General features: G+C 44.6%; 1 protein-coding gene across 1 annotated transcript; it reads right to left on the reverse strand.

The window, feature by feature from the left end:
* Nucleotides 1-5,069: 5,069 nt before the first annotated feature.
* LOC100831809 (flowering-promoting factor 1-like protein 5) lies at nt 5,070-6,009 on the reverse strand. The gene has a single exon (XM_010230330.2). It carries the CDS (start codon nt 5,923-5,925, stop codon nt 5,575-5,577), a length of 351 nt encoding a protein of 116 aa, XP_010228632.1. The 5' UTR covers nt 5,926-6,009; the 3' UTR covers nt 5,070-5,574.
* Between the last annotated feature and the right edge of the window lie 10,061 nt (nt 6,010-16,070).

Consider the following 16,070-nt stretch of genomic DNA (forward strand, 5'->3'; position numbering starts at 1 on the left):
TGAAGCCCAGCCCGGCCCGAAACACCGAAAATAGGCTATTTAAGCATCAAAATAATTTTTTCAGAATAAATAAATGATTTTGTATACCTATTTTTTCTATAAAAAATACCCGTTTTAGTTTTTTCGGACTTTCGGGCCGGGCTTGGGATTAGAAAGGGAGGCCCAAGCCTGGCCCGGGACGTTGGGCTTCGGGCCGGGCCGGGCCGCCCATGCCCAGGTATAATGTGAAGTCATTATCTCTCTTTCACGGCAAAAAAAATTCATTATCTCTTCATGTATTATACAATTTTTTTTTGCGAAACCGGTATTATACAGAATTTGATTGATATCTTTTTTCTCTGAAATTTTCCCAAATTGCAAAGAAAATTCCTTTTAATTCCTTGTCATTATAGACTGATATCCAAAGGAGCCAATGTAAATTTGACTACAAACCAAATAGAAGCCTATGATTTTTGCCAAACTTTTTGCATGGTTACAATCCAAACAAATTACAACTTGCCAACAATTTGGTCATATCCTCATTTTGGTCATGCCAATATTTTGGTAGGGTTTGATGGGGCTCAATCCAAACAGCCCCTCTACTCCCTGCCTAATTTCTAATCTTTGTAATGCTACTACTATCGACTCAAGTATCGAATAGGAATACGAGCACACCAGGTCATGTCCTGCAGGCGGAGTTGCAAGCATGTGTAGTACTTGCACAAATACTACTCCGTAGTACTCACTCTGTTCCTAAATACTTATCGTGATTTTAGTGCAACTTTGCATTAAAACGGAGGGAGTACTTAATTACAACTGAAGACCCAGCCTAATCCCTCTAATTTACTAGCAATACAACGCAGCCAAACAAAAGCAGTCCAATAAGTCATTGCAGTAGGGTAGGGTTAAACTGCCCATTTTCCTCTTCTTTCGAACTGCTCACGCCAATCTATCGATCAACTTGTTCGTCGCAAGCCTAACCTACTAGAAAAAAAAGGCATGACCTACTAGGGCCTTCCGCTTTTGCTCACCAATTATGTGCTAGTCATCCATCGTGATGTGCAAGGAGGTCCGGACATGGCCATATCTATGGTGGAGCAGTGTTAATAGATCCTACCATATTGTCATGATGTCGTGGGCCATCATCGGTTGCGTTTTTATCACCAACATCATTATCCTGATCAAGCACTCAAATCTAAACGTACACCGGCATACTCATAAATAATCATTGATTACTTACTAAATTTCAATTTCTTTTATAAGGCACTGGCATCTCAAGTTCGATCTAATAAAAAATGGAAAATATTTAGTGAAAACTCCTTTCCAGTGCAAACTTGCAAACTTCTTTTACCAGCCATCAGATTAAAAGCGTGAGATTTAGATTAAAAGTGGGATTCAAGCCAAACACTTCAAGGGCAATTTTGCACTTCACCCCTTGTTTTTGTCTTCGGCTAGGTAAAAAACGATTCGTGAGTCAAAATGAAGAACCTTCGTCTTCAGAACGCCGGCGTGGTGCCCCAACCACGCCGGCGTTGCCCTTCCGCCGTGATGTGCACCCGCCGCTGGCTGTGGTGCCCCAACCACCTCCGTCTGTGCTTTCGTGCCCGCCGGCAGCCGTGGTGCCCCGCCCGCCCCGGTCCGTGCTGCCGCTTCCGCTGCCATCGGCACGTCGAGCGGCGGCGCAGAGCGCGCCAGATCTGCACGATGGCCGCGCGCTAGGACGCACAAAGGGGGTTCTGGTGGTTGCAGGAGTCCAAGCACCATGAGCAGCCCGACATCGCCCTCCCCGTGTGGAAGCAGCGCCAAAGCCGCCAGTTCGTGGTCCAGCACCACCACGGCTAACGCATGGGACTAGGGTGGTCACATCCCGTGGCCTTAGATTCTCCGTTGCTAGGAGAGAAGGGTGGTCGCGCCGGCCTCAAGATCGGTTGGGTACCGGGGAAGACGAAGGAATTTGATTCGCCAATTGTTTTTTCTTTGCCTGTATTTACTAAGCTGGGGATAAGAGGAGGCGGTGTTGTGTAAAATTGTGTTTAAGTGATCAGGTTAGTTTCCACCTTCAATCTGAACCTCACATTTTTTATTCAATGGTGAAAGTTTGCACCGAAAGCAGGTTTCACTAGATATTTCCCCAATAAAAAATATAATTTTGCTGTGTTGACAATGTTCCTGGCTCCGCTCCTGGCAGGAGCTAAGGGTGACACAGCAACTATGCTCATGCTTCTGTACAACCGTGGAAGTCTCGAGAATATATTGGGCGGTTAAAAATCACTGGTGATGCGATCTACCTCGCTGACTCGGGTTCATGGGAAGCTACAATCCACAATGACTAAGGAGGCAAAGACACATGGTCACCTCAGCTTGGGGGTTTAATATATCATTATTGGAGATGCTACGGAGATGCTATGGTTCAGTGTTCTGATAGACCTTATGGGGGGCATCATTCGCGAAGTCAAAGCCTTGCTCCAAGATGGCATACAAGATTCGGAAAATTAGCTGCAAACAAAACGAATGTGCTCACATTCTTGCTCAGTACAGTCATGGATGGAGATGTAATGGGTGACTCGTGGGAGCTGCAGCGCCGGATATTTCTGAGGCGGTGAATTCTGCTGGTACTCCGTTAAGTTAATATATTCTCCCTTTGAAGAAAATGAGATATGCCAAAACATCACGAATGCCAATTTGAGACAAATTGGACAGGGTATATTTGGACCGGAAGGGCGAAGACTGATCAAGAATATGGTGCTGATTTTATTCCTCCTTTTGGCGACGCTTACTCTCGTTAAAGACAAATTTTCGCAAGGACCAGTTCACGCCAAGCTGCGCGGCTGCTGGCCATGGCTTTGCATGGAACGCAAGGAAGCACGTCTGACGTCTGTAAAAGTGTAAAGAGACGCTATTGCTACACCGTCTGTTGTTTGGCTTCGGTTTCTTGCGTTCAGGTACGGATGACAATCTTCAGTATCTTGTCTTGCAGGCTAGATGCATCATGCATGCAATGATTTCTCAGATTCCACGACAAGCCAATGGATTGCTCACATGCTCTCCAGTCTCCACCGTCATTTTTCCTTTACATCGACCCCGCGGAGTCCCCAGCGTGGTGCTTGGTGTTGAAATATGTGTCAGAATATGCTTACGGGGAGAGTTACGATTAGATTTGTTAATAATGTTGGAATCGAACACGTGTAATAGGCCTAATACATAAAGTCATCGCGGGGGAACCAAATAGATAAGACAAACTGTAGTCATAAGCACCTAAGGGCGGTCCGCCACGAGGCGTGACCGTGGGCACACTGTCGGAGACCTTGGCTGTTTTGTCGGCGTTCTTGTATTATGTCAATTTAATACACAAGGAGAACCACTCGAGCAAGGGCTCCCAGAGATGTAAGTTTAGACTAAACTCTGTCATCAAACATTGTCTCGTTGTTTCTACTTTATACAATGTTCCCAGTGTATCCTATGCCTATTTCGTAAAAACTTTTCGAAACATAAACAAGTGTGATCTTTTATGGGTTCACGGTGCTTCATGAAACCCTATTCAAATCAATTGTGATTTATTAAAATCAAGTGTGATTCAATCTTCTGTAAGTTCCGACATAGTCTTGTATTATCGCAATCAACACCTGGATAGAAAATACGTCAACCCCTTAAGCGGATATGGTACACTCATCATCATCTACATTCCTTAATTCATACTCATCTATATTCCTTCATGCTTCTCAAACTTGTGAGTTTAAGAAAATTCACCCAAAAAAAGCATAGCAATATATACACCAATTAATACAGAAAGTTGGACTGTGGCAATTTGCAAAAAAAAACTCATCTGAACTATGGCTATATATAAAATTTGATACGTGCCATTGTAATTCCCATGTATTCAAAAAATGTCACTGTAATTTTCATCTTTCGGAAATGCATGCCACTGCAAATCCGTAGGCCAGATGCAAGGATTAATCTTTTATATCTAAGTAGAAGAAACACACTACTTGATTTCTCTCAACATGCAAGTATGCCACATCATCACACCATTAATTTATTCACACCTATTTAGTGGAAAAATCATATTTTTTGCACATGCATGCATGCTACTTTTCATCAAGCTATTTTCACTAAGTGAAGAATCTATAATCTATCATACAATTCCATTATACATTTTCACTGGATACTCTTTTGTTGCTACTTTTCACTCATGAATGTTCTCAACAACATGGGCTCACGTATGTTAACTAAAAATTTCCGCAACAATGTGCGGGACATTAACTAGTTTCTCAGAGCCCGCAACAAGACGATGGATCTGTCATTGCTCAGCATCGTCATTTTCCCCCTATATCGACCATGCGAGTCCCCAACAAGGCTAGATACAAATACTTCTCATGGTCCTTGGTTCACGGCTTGAACAACATGTATACCTTTCTTTGAAAACCACCTCGAAACGTTTTTTTTTTAGAAATCGTCGAAACGGAATTAACTGTGATTCGATCTGCTGTGTGAGTTCTGACATATTCTTGTATTGTTGCAATCAATGCGTGGATAGAAAATTCACCGAGATATGGTACATCCATACTCACTTAAGTTTCTTAGGGGTTTTCAATGTTGCGAACTTTGAATGTTTCACAAGAAAATCATAGCAATACGTAGAGTTGGACAGCGGCAACTTGCAAAAACTCATCGAAAAATATGTGGCTATATTTATCGGAAATTTGAAGGTGCACCATGGAGCACATGCTCCTGGGGTAGAAGTATCAGAATGTTTGCTTTTTAGGCACTTAAATTTGTCGTTTTGAATGGGATATAAAATTTCTCGTTTCAACATGAATATTACGACATGTTAAAGCATGCACACTTTTATTCATAAATGTTTAAAAATCTGATGATTTTTGTATGTTTTTACTGTTCATACGGGTGCATATATAGCCAAGACGTCCATCGCGCTATTTATGTCGTACACAAAAAGAGAAATGATGCATGCATATCCAGCTGGTAAAAGTTGACAACACTATTTGCGTAGATCCTCCGCACGTTACCTCGTGAACAAAGAAGAACGGAATCCATACAGGGACCAAGAATGTTCCGGATAGAAATAGTAAAAATCAATACAAAGCAATGCCAAGTCACTATAGCTGGTTAATTAATCCGCATTACATTACCATTAATCAGATCAACATATAACACCCAAATAAGCAGCCGGGACATGGCCGGCCTTCAGCAGCGCGCTAACCAAGACTGCAGTCGTCTCACTCTTCAGACTCGATCGGACACATTAATTATTGCACGTACGCGTGCCTCAAGCAAATGTAGAAGCATAACCAAGCCAACTATACATAGCATGCACTTATGTATATATGCTACTTGCAAGTAGCAACCAGACGCACTTTTTCTTTCCCCTTCTCATACTCACTTGCAAGATCTATAAAGTACTAGCACTGTTTTTTCTTCTTCTTTTGCGAGGAGGCATGATGCAACGTCACTTTTTTATATAAGTAAGCGTGGCCGTACGTACGTAGTACTGCTAGAACCAGTATAACCAGAACGCTAGCTTTAGAGATGGATGGATGGTGTATAGATGATGATCGACTTGGGTGGTTAATTGCAATGTTAACTTGAGTTGTGGACGTCGACGACCTTGAAGTTTTGGCGGTTCTTGAGGACGACGTCGAACATGTGGGTGGAGCGGAACTGGGTGAAGTCGCGGGGCAGGGAGATGAGGTCGATCCCGCCGTCGCGGCGGTGGAGCTGCACGATGTCGCGGTTCTCGTAGTAGCGCTCCCACCCGTGCGCGCCGAGGCGCCGCTCCAGCAGCTCCAGCGACGACATCGTCTCGCTCGTCGGCACGTACACCAGCGCCTTCCGCGCCGCCGCCGGCTGCTCCGCCTGCAGCTGCATCACCCCGTTCTTGAACACCCACACGCCCGAACCCCCGGCCGACGAACCCGAGGATCCCGACATCAAATCACTCACTAGCTGGGTGCAGTAAACAGTGTGAATCTGTGTATACGCCACGTGCGCCCGGACTTGAGGAGCCTACTATGTGCTATCGATCGACCCGGCGGGGTGGTGCTTTATATAGGCGCGCGCCTGGTCTGGCTGGGTACGGATCGAGGAGCGCTGTGCAGTGTACCACGTACGTGTAAACCTTTTGCGGGTAAATCTCTGCCGTGAACGGTGACACCAGCGATCCAACCCACTGGTAACCGAATCTGGAATTGTATTCTTAAATCAAAATACGAATAGTGACAGTTAAGTTTTTGTGATCAGGATTTTTTATCGAGTAAATTTTAAAAAATCAAACTGTCTGTGTCTAGGTTTCCACGGAACGAATCACGGCTATCGCTCATTGTCTCATAAACCACTTTTTTCAGATGGATGTTCTCTCGTGAAACCCAAAACCAATAGGTTATGTCAGGTGACATGTGTCTTAACTAGACCCTTTTCTTCGAGACATGCATGTGAAGTTTGTGGCCCGCATGTCAAAGGAAACAAGTCAGTCAGATCAGGTCCAAATCTGACCTGTATGAGAAAATGGGCCGGCCGAGACACGTGTCAGCTGACATGCGGGCCAATGGAACTATCAGAAACCATGTCAAATGGTTTAATCTACCAGATTTTGGTTCTTTGGGGACGTCTGTCCGGTTATTGATGGTTTTCTGAGACAACTAGCGTAACCATGATTCCGTGAAAACCTAGACATAAAAACACCGTATTATGAAATTTACTCTAAATTATACTCCTAGTATATAAATTGACTTCAAGATGAAGATTTGTCGAAAGTCTTAGAAATGTGCAATTCTCTTTCAGCTGGGATATCTCAGGAAACCAAATTACGCATCATCAAGTCAGTGATTCCGTTTGAGATGTGCAACTGAACTTCTCCGCTGCATATTTACACATGCACACAACTCTCTTTTGAATTCTCTGGCTAATTTACTATAACGAGGACATGCATGGTTAGATAATCTTAGAAATAGGATGTTCGTGAATATTTAATTTGTAGGTTACATGGTGGCAGACTGGCTGTTGACAAGTCGATGCATGATCCAAAGGCTTAAAGACTTGAATAGACAAATGTTTTCTGAAACAATCTTCTTGCCCTACACCTCTCTCGTAACAATGATATATCGCTCGACAGCGGTGCATGGCGGTGTGCATGGACACATTGACACACAATTATTGTCCATGTATGGAGACAAAAGTTAGGTTTATCGATCACGATCACATAATGCACATGTGCGACCAAACGCTAGCTGAGCAGCGATACGCACGTACGTCCACCACACGTGCACAGCGACACACGGAAGGGTTCACGTGGAGCAGCGCAGCGCCAGGGAGGATAACATAACTTAATCAAAATCCCAGGGAGCTGGAAAGTGCCGCAAAGGACCCCAATGTACCGTATGATATTCCTTCGTCCCATAATTCTTGTCATCCGTTTTAATATAAAACTGAATTAAAACAGCGATAAAAATTATGAAACGGAAAGAGTAATAATACTTTGCAAGGTACCCCACGCGCGACTCGTCGACATCCGCGTCGATCGGGCACCCGGCCGGCGCCGTCCCCGTGCGTGCATCATCCCCGGCTGCGAGCAAATGAGCGATGCGGAGTAGCCATCTAGGCTGGCTTGAGCCTATTCGACCCCATGCCCAGCTGCGGCCACGTGAGGCTGGATTGGGACGGATCATGCGCGAGCTGGGCCGTTTCAGCAACAGGTTCGCTGCTGCACGGGACACGCTCGATGGAGATGGGTCGGGCATGTTCAGGCAAAAGTGCGCCAACGGATATATATTTGGATACAAAATTTATTTAACGTCTTCCTGCTTTTCTCTCGTCACATGTCAGAAATGGCAAATCAGGTCTCTCGACGACCCATCCCTGCAAATCATTATCGCCATGGCACGACATATCTTGTAGCTCTTGATGCACGGCGTTAGGCACCGTTTTACTCCAGTTGGGTTGGCAGGATTCGAATCATGTGAAGTTAAATACTCCCTACGTCTCGAGATAACTAACCGATGTGGATTTGTATTGGTCATGCAAAAAATTTACGGTGTTTTTATGATTTTTACATTAATTTACAATAATTTTGCTAAAAAGCTTCACACAGCTCTCTATGTAGCTTCGCCACTAGTTTTACTGTGTTTTGCTAGCGGCTTTTCATATTTCACCCAGGATTTCGACTATGTAAGATATTTTGTGTCTTTATAGTCCAGTAGTACGTCGTGTTTGAATCTGGTGGATCAATAACTTCTGATCCGAATGGGGGATTGTCTTCTATTGTTTCGACAGCTGCCACGGACACACCAAATCTTATATCGAAAACAACTCATTCTCTTCGTCTCTTGATACCGAATAAGTTGTAAAGACAAGAAGAAACCGGCAAAAGATTGAAATGGTAGTATTTCTTCGACGGACAAAATTTACTCATATTAGAGTTGATAGGAAATAACTCTAGCCTAGCAGTAGTGTGTTGCTCTTGGTCTTCTAACCCAGTTGTTTGGCGGTGAACGGCATATTAGGGTTCAGACCCATGTATCTATTTAGGTCCAAACTTAAGCCCACTTAATTAGTAGCTAGAGATCACCCATGTAAATAGCTACCTGTGTCCTGTTCTCTCCCTTCCAAGGCCACCCTCCATGGTGACGAATTGAATCCACAATAAATTCTAGTAATTTCTTCATTTGCGAGGATTAGTAAATTTCACTGGAAGTCATTGTAGATCTATTAGATTCGACCTAGCTTCAGTTTGAGTCCAAAGGCTTTTGCCACTAGAGTATGGGTCTTGCAACCTCTTGCTTGATTTGCTAGTTATCGAGGTTGATTTGGAATCATATCCAAATACTCTCCTATTGGAGATTGTTGTTGAATTGCTTTCTCTCGTCCGTTTTTCTCAAAACCACCTATTTCGTTAAGATCGGACAAACAATCCATGAATTTGTTTTTTTCTTCTTCCAAAAAACCACTTGACTCGTGATGTTCGGACCAGCAATATACATCAGTATGTTGGAAGCTGTTCGCGTGCTTTATATTTCTATTTCCGTTCATTGTGGTTCTCGGATTCACCATAGAAAGTTGACGTGTCACACAAATGGATGGATCCGTGGTGCACCAAATTTGATCATTCACTACTACAGAAAGGCTTATCAGTAACGGTCGAAAAACCGCCGTTACTAACTTCGTGTTACTGATGATACCCATCATCAGTAACGGTCGCGGCGACCATTACTAATGTATATATACATCAGTGCCGGTCGCTCCTATCCGACCATTACTGATGTATATATCATCAGTAACGGTCGCTTTTCCGCTCGACCGACACTGATACATTTTCGGTATTTTAAAAAATAATTAAAACCACAGGAAATACACAGAATAATATATATACAGCACAAAAAAATATATCTCATCACAGAAAAATACATATAAAGCCGCATCACATCACATCACATCACATCACATCACATCATTTAAAACATACAATTGTATATAAGCCGCATCATTTAAAGCATATAAAGAATACAAATGAATCTCACTTCACGACATTGATTACAAAGTGTCAAAATTTCATAGAATCATAATTACAAAGTGTCAAAATTTCATGAAAACATATAAAGAATACAAATGTATCTCATTTCAAGCTTGAATCTATTGTCGTGGGTGAACCCTAAACACGACTTGTTCCACGCGTTCGAAGAAGTCCCCACTAGGCTTGATGACCTCATTGTTTATGAGATGGGCGAACTCCCTTTGAATGTTATAGACGACCCATTTAGGTTGGTGTCCCATTGTCATTCGGGGCCGCCAGTACTCTTCCATCGCGGCGACTGACCCCTTCCACTCAGGCTTGAACATGCTGGCATTCTCCATAAGGATGTGACAGCAGTAGTAGCCACAGAACACACTGCTGGGCAGCTGTTGCTGGCAAGGAAACTGTGGTTGTGGTGAGGCTCGTCTTTATAGCCTTTACCAGCTAGTTTTCCCTTGTTTGCCACTTTCAAAGCAGTGTTAATAAGTGATTTGATGGGTTTCCAGAACCTACCTTGAACACCCTTCTTCGGAAGTAGTGAATCGAAGTAGTACACCGCGGACCAAGGCAAACAAACGAGTATTGTCACCCAATGGTCTCTGTTTTCAAAAGAAACAAACTTTAGTATCTAAGGGTGTATAAGAAAGACTGAATTAGAAAAAATAAACGATTCCATATATAAAATTGAACTTACTCCAAATTAAGGAAGAAGATGATGAAGTCGTCGTCCGCGTATTTCTTGAGACTTGCCACCAAGTATTTAGATGCCATGGTTCTTGAGTCATCCTTTTCTGGCTCAAGACCGATGTCACCGTAGTTAAACATCGCGGGGTCTAGAATGGCTACTTTTTGACCTCCAATCACCGCAGTTCTCTTATTTGGTAGGCAGACCACATCCTTAAGAGGCTGATATCAAGCTTTTGGCGGTTGAAAAGGTGGAACAGTTCGTTGAACTGCACACCAAAGGTGATAGGAGGTTCCTGAATCTTCCCGGTTTCTTGGTCAAAGAAGCCATAGTCTTTTGGGATTCTAACATTGATCTGTTGGGCATGCTGTTGAGAACCAGCTGATGCTTGCATGTAGAACTGATGAAGCTCTTGCATCTCTTTGGACACGGCACATAGGGAATCTTCGGTGACCATCGATCTTTCAGGATAGTAAAGAAGCACCCGGTCGAACTCTCTAGCCACGAAATAGGATCCGTCTTCGAATCTCTGGCCTTGATATGGGTTCTTGATAAGAATGTCAGGCCTATTGTCCTCCCGGACTCCAGTTATGTCAGGCACATAGTGCATCTCATCTTGAGTGACATTGGAGGACTCCTTGATGATCTTGCCGCCGCGCCCCCTCTTTTTATGCCTCCTCTTACTGTCCCATGCCTTCTGCTCCTCTGTCTTGTTCTTGTCATCGATCTTGCGGCCACCAATGGACTCAGCGGCACCCAAGAGAGAGAAGGCGGGAGGGACGCTTCCAGCCTGTGCCGACCCTGTGGTCTGGCTATCTTTGAGTTGTGCAGGCATCGACATTGCCCGCTCTTCATCTCCACCGGCATCGACAGGAGGAAGTATCCTAGGGGAAAGGCCGAGCGGCGAATGAGAAGTACCTTTGTGTGCGGAGGGAGATGGAGTCATAGAGGGCCGACGCTGGTTGTAGAGAGATACCAAGCTCCTAGGCCACATAATCCGGTAGTTTGGACAACCGCCTAGGATTTCCACGCTTTCCTTCGGATGTAGCGGGATAGCATAATCCCGATGCTCCTCGACGACGGATTCCACCATCACACTCACTTGTGCGTCGTTCATGAGAATGCCGTGCACCAGTGGCGGTGATTGTCTCGGCATCAGGCGGCCAATGGCGCCTACAGGCTTGTCAACGTGGATACGACACTTCACCGGTACCTGCGCGTAACAAGAAGAAGGCATATGTGTCTAAGATCTTTATTCATGAAGATAAGGAGTGAAAAAGAGTTTGAAAAGATTGCTTACAAGGATGTTGTCGCTCGGATCGTTATCCCGGATGCCCTCGCTTGGGGAAGGTTGGCTAGCGGGGGGGTTGTCCATGCTAGGAGCCGAGCTGTAACCTAGGGTGTAGGTGTCATCTTCGTCCATACGTGTGTCGGAGGCGGCGCTGCTCTTCAGCGGGGTGCTCTTTCACGGAGGAAGAGGAGGAAGAGGAGGAAGGAGGTTCCTCAAACCTTCCACTCCTCCCCCGAGTATGGCGTCAAGGGCGGGGTGGTCTTTGGCCAATGCCGACACCAAATGATGGACGGCTTGCACTGCATATTCCCGCGACACCTCTTGAGACACGATAGATGCCTGCTCTCGGCCTCCGCCTTAGCTTGTTCTATTATCTCAGAAGAAGCGGGGAGCGTTTTCTAGACCCTGCTTCGCTTCGGAGCAGGCGGGAAATAATCATCCTAGCAGGCCCCTTCGCCTTCTCCTAGAACACGGCCCGTGTGCTCCGCCTTTTGCAAGCCGGTGGTCACAGCCGACTCCCACCTCTTGCTCTACACGGAGTTGTCGGAGGTTTCTGACCTCTTGCTCTCATCCCATTTGTGGGCATTTTCCTGTTATCATATAAGACAGGACGTGAGTCTATATGGATCAGGAGTGTCATAATTAATGCCGAAAACAACTAAATGCACGTGAACCCTTACCGTAATTTTTTTAACAGGCGGCTGCAGTGGCTCAATGCCCGCCCACTCCTCGGGTGTCATGTGCTGACGTGCATATTCTCTAGCACGTTGGTCCTCCGGCATGTCATGCACTGGAGCCACCCTGCCTGCCGCCTCGAGAATTCGGTCCTGCTTGCGCCAGACCTTCTTCTTTCCCTCTTTCCCTGCACTCCCTAGCCTGTGGTTCAAGGGCTTCCTCGCGCGCAACGCTCTCATGCGTTCACTCTTCGCAATGAAGGCAGGGTCAGACGATTCCTTCTTGAACTTTTCCCATTCGGCATCATCAGTTACCGATGGCCATTTCTTCTTGATGATCTCGTAGGGTTTGTCCATCTTCTTGAGATCGGGAGGGAGAGATAGATCGGGAGGGAGAGGGAAGCTTCGAAGTCGAGAATCGAAGCTCGCCAGCCGCCGGGGCTCCAAAAACGGAGCTCGGCGGCCATGGCCGCCCGCCGGCCATGGAGGGGGCGCTGCCGGCGCGGGGGGAGAGAGGAGGAAGGGGGAGGGAGGAGGGGCTACCTGGGGGGCTCACCGGCGGCCATGACGCCGTTGGGCAGCACCTCGCCGTCGCCGGAAGTGAAGGGGCCGCAGCTGGTCCGTTACGACGCGCAGCGCGACCAGCTGCGGCTCTGCCCAGTCTATTTAAACCGCGACGATTATCAGTGTCGGTCAGGGTTCGGTCGACCGTTACTGATAATCGTGGGCACATCAGTAACGGTCGCACTAGGACGACCGTTACTGATGAATGGTTCATCAGTGGCGGTCGCTTCTTAACCGACCGCCACTGATGTAACTCGCGAGTTATGATTGTTCATCAGTGGCGGTCGCCTCGCGTGACCACCACTGATGTATGGCTGGCGGGGACGGGCAAAGCCCGCTCTGTTCATCAGTAACGGTCGCGCGGGACCCGTTACTGATGTGCCGTTACATATAGACCGTTCTGTAGTAGTGATTGCCTGAAAGGAATATACTCCAAACATGTTGAAAAGGAGTAAAAGAATATATCAAGGAAAAAAGATCCATACATTTCCCTTTCTGCTTTGGAAACATTGGACGTGGATTTACCATCTTCCGTTGGCCACTCTCTACTTGAACTCTGAATCAATTGACTTTGTGCTTGTTCCCGTCGACGTGTCGCTTAGAAGGACAAATTAGGAGAACTACTATAGCAACTGGACCTTGGCGTAGTTTAAATGTCCATGGCATCAGGAACTTTTGTTCCTCCTCGGCAACTGAATCAGCACATATTGCATCTCCGTAGCCCAATTTGTCGTCCACCTCTTCATCTGTTTTGAGTTAAAAAAAAATGAACCTAACTTTTGTACCGGACAGGATATTTCGGTAACCATTTATGCAAAATCAGAGTTCTCACCGAATTGTGTGATTGGCCGCCGGAGAAGTTATGTGCGTTGAGGTAATTTTTAGATCAACCGGAGCAGAACTAGAAAATTAGATCTTTCCATCTGCACAGTTACAAGGGAGGTATAACGCACAAACAGTTAGAATCATGCAAACACGCTTTAACTTACATAATTTATAATAAGTAAATGTTCGCTCTTTAGTCTCCTGGATCGAATGTTTGCTGAACGTTCGATCGTGAATAGCGTGGCTGCGATTGCGCCACATGTCTTGTCGCAATTTACCCCAAGAAGTGACAACTTGACCTGCTTAACTGGCACCTTTAGTTCGCTTTCTATTCCTTCCCTTTAACTTATTACTGTAGATGTGTGTTCTTGACAAAGAAAAACTTGACGCATGCCAATTGCCAAATATGATTTGGCCTTCAAACCATATATGCAGAATCTCGTGGTAGCTCACAGTTGCACGAAATCTGTTAGGTTCCATTTCCAGAAACTTACCAACAGATACCCTCCAAAAAGAAAAGAAACTTACCAACAGAGAATCCCATCCGACTCCTGTAGCCTTCTCACTTCTTCCGTGGTGTTGACTGCTTAGTGGACGGGGAATAAGTTCACGTTCAAAGCTGCGTCGAATTTCTGTTAATTGTTTTACCTTTTGCTCCAACCGCCGCCTTGGTTCTTACCGACACACTGGACGTCCACAGCAGCTCATTCTCCTGCATGCCTGTATCCATATCCATGTTGCCAACGCGAGGAAGGGGAAACAATGCGAGGAAGGGGAAACAATGCGAGCATATTCAGCGATCCAAGGACTTGGCAGTAATGGATACTGAAACGAAATAAAGCAAATCCAATAAGCAGGTGTAGTACATATGCTCTTCTCCGTTTCTATTTCTAGAGAACGCTGGCTACATAGTGGTAGATTGTGCGCAGACAGTATCCCAACAGTTTGTTGCAGCTCGGTTTCTCACGGAAGAAAGCAAATCGTTGTTATATTTTTCGTCCCCAATTTGTCAAAAAGTAAAGAAATTGTTACCCAAACAATTATATTTTTCGTCACTCGGTTGCTAAAAGCGGATAATAATGGTCCCTCCCAACATGCAAATTAGCATTAGTGTCGAGGTGTCATGGTTTTAGCTTTAAATATCACATTGACTTAGTTTTTTTTTTGAAAACAAATTAAATCTGGGGCTAAATAAAAAGAAAATTAATTCCAGCTGAGTTGGCATAGCCTCTCTGGGCCAAAACCATGATATGACGTCACTTCACCACTTTGGATGGGGCGAGGACCATTTATGTCCGATTTCAACTATTAGGGGATGAAAAATATACGAAAATTGTTGAGATGCGTTTTGTACACAGTTCGACAGACTGAGAGATGAAAAATATATTTTCTCATTAAAAAAACTCATAAGACAAACCCATACACCTTGGTTCTTTCACGAGTTGTGTTTTTTAGAGACAATTGATTTACTGATTCTCAATGTCCTATCAAGCTGGTAAAATCTTACGAGATTAACACACCCGTGCTGTGCATAACACAAACAGAATTTGATTATTGGAAGCAAATATTCAAAAATAAATCTCGCACTATCATGAGGGGAAAATAAGTTTTTGCTATTGACTACAAGGGAGAGAACGAATTAAAATGTGAGAATTGTAGAAACAAGCTTAATAATAGACGTGTGCTCTGCACAAAAGTGGTAGCCCACGAGTTGCCTGGATTCCTGGACTCTGTTAGGTTCCATTTCCGGAAACTTGAAAGTAGTGAATCTCATATCATCCCGTCCCATGTCTGCAGGCTCACTAGTTCTTGGTCTTGACCGTTCAATGGATGGGGAATAAATTGACGTCAAATCTACCTTGAATTTATGTTGAATTGTGTCCGGATTTTATTCTGCCTTTTGCTCCAACCCCTTGGTTCTTACCGATACGCTGGTCATGCACGTCCACGGTGATCCTTGATAGTCCCCTCATTTCTGGTCTCTCCATTCACAAATAAGTAAACTTCAAGGTTTTGTCCTAACTCAGAATATTAAAATTCAACAGATTTTGTTGGAAAATGTAGCAACACTAATGAAACTAAACTAGTATCATTAGATCTATTTTGAAATCTACATAATATACCGATTTGATGTCATATGTGTAACATGTTTTCAACAAAGTGGTCAAATCTAAGAAAGTTTAACTTATAACAAAATCTAGAAGTACACTATTTGTGGATGGACGGAGTATCGCTTCTGTTGTGGTGACTCGAGGAAGACAAACGTGGCAATCAAATTCAGCAATCCAACGACTTGCGGTACGTCCGCAAAAAAAGAAGAAAAAAGAGACTTGGCAGACATGCATAGTTCTTTTGGGGCTTGAACCGAATAGATGGTAACTAGAGAAGCATAATATTATTGTGTACATATAATTTGCAAATGTTCTTTATTTTTTGTGAAAATGACCACCGATCTATTAATAAGCATCAACAACGGTACAAAGTGTCCTAAAAATAATAAAATTTACAAATAAGTCCTTGAACCATATGTCG

Source organism: Brachypodium distachyon, chromosome 1, assembly GCF_000005505.3.
Source record: "Brachypodium distachyon strain Bd21 chromosome 1, Brachypodium_distachyon_v3.0, whole genome shotgun sequence".
Classification (NCBI taxonomy): domain Eukaryota; kingdom Viridiplantae; phylum Streptophyta; class Magnoliopsida; order Poales; family Poaceae; genus Brachypodium; species Brachypodium distachyon.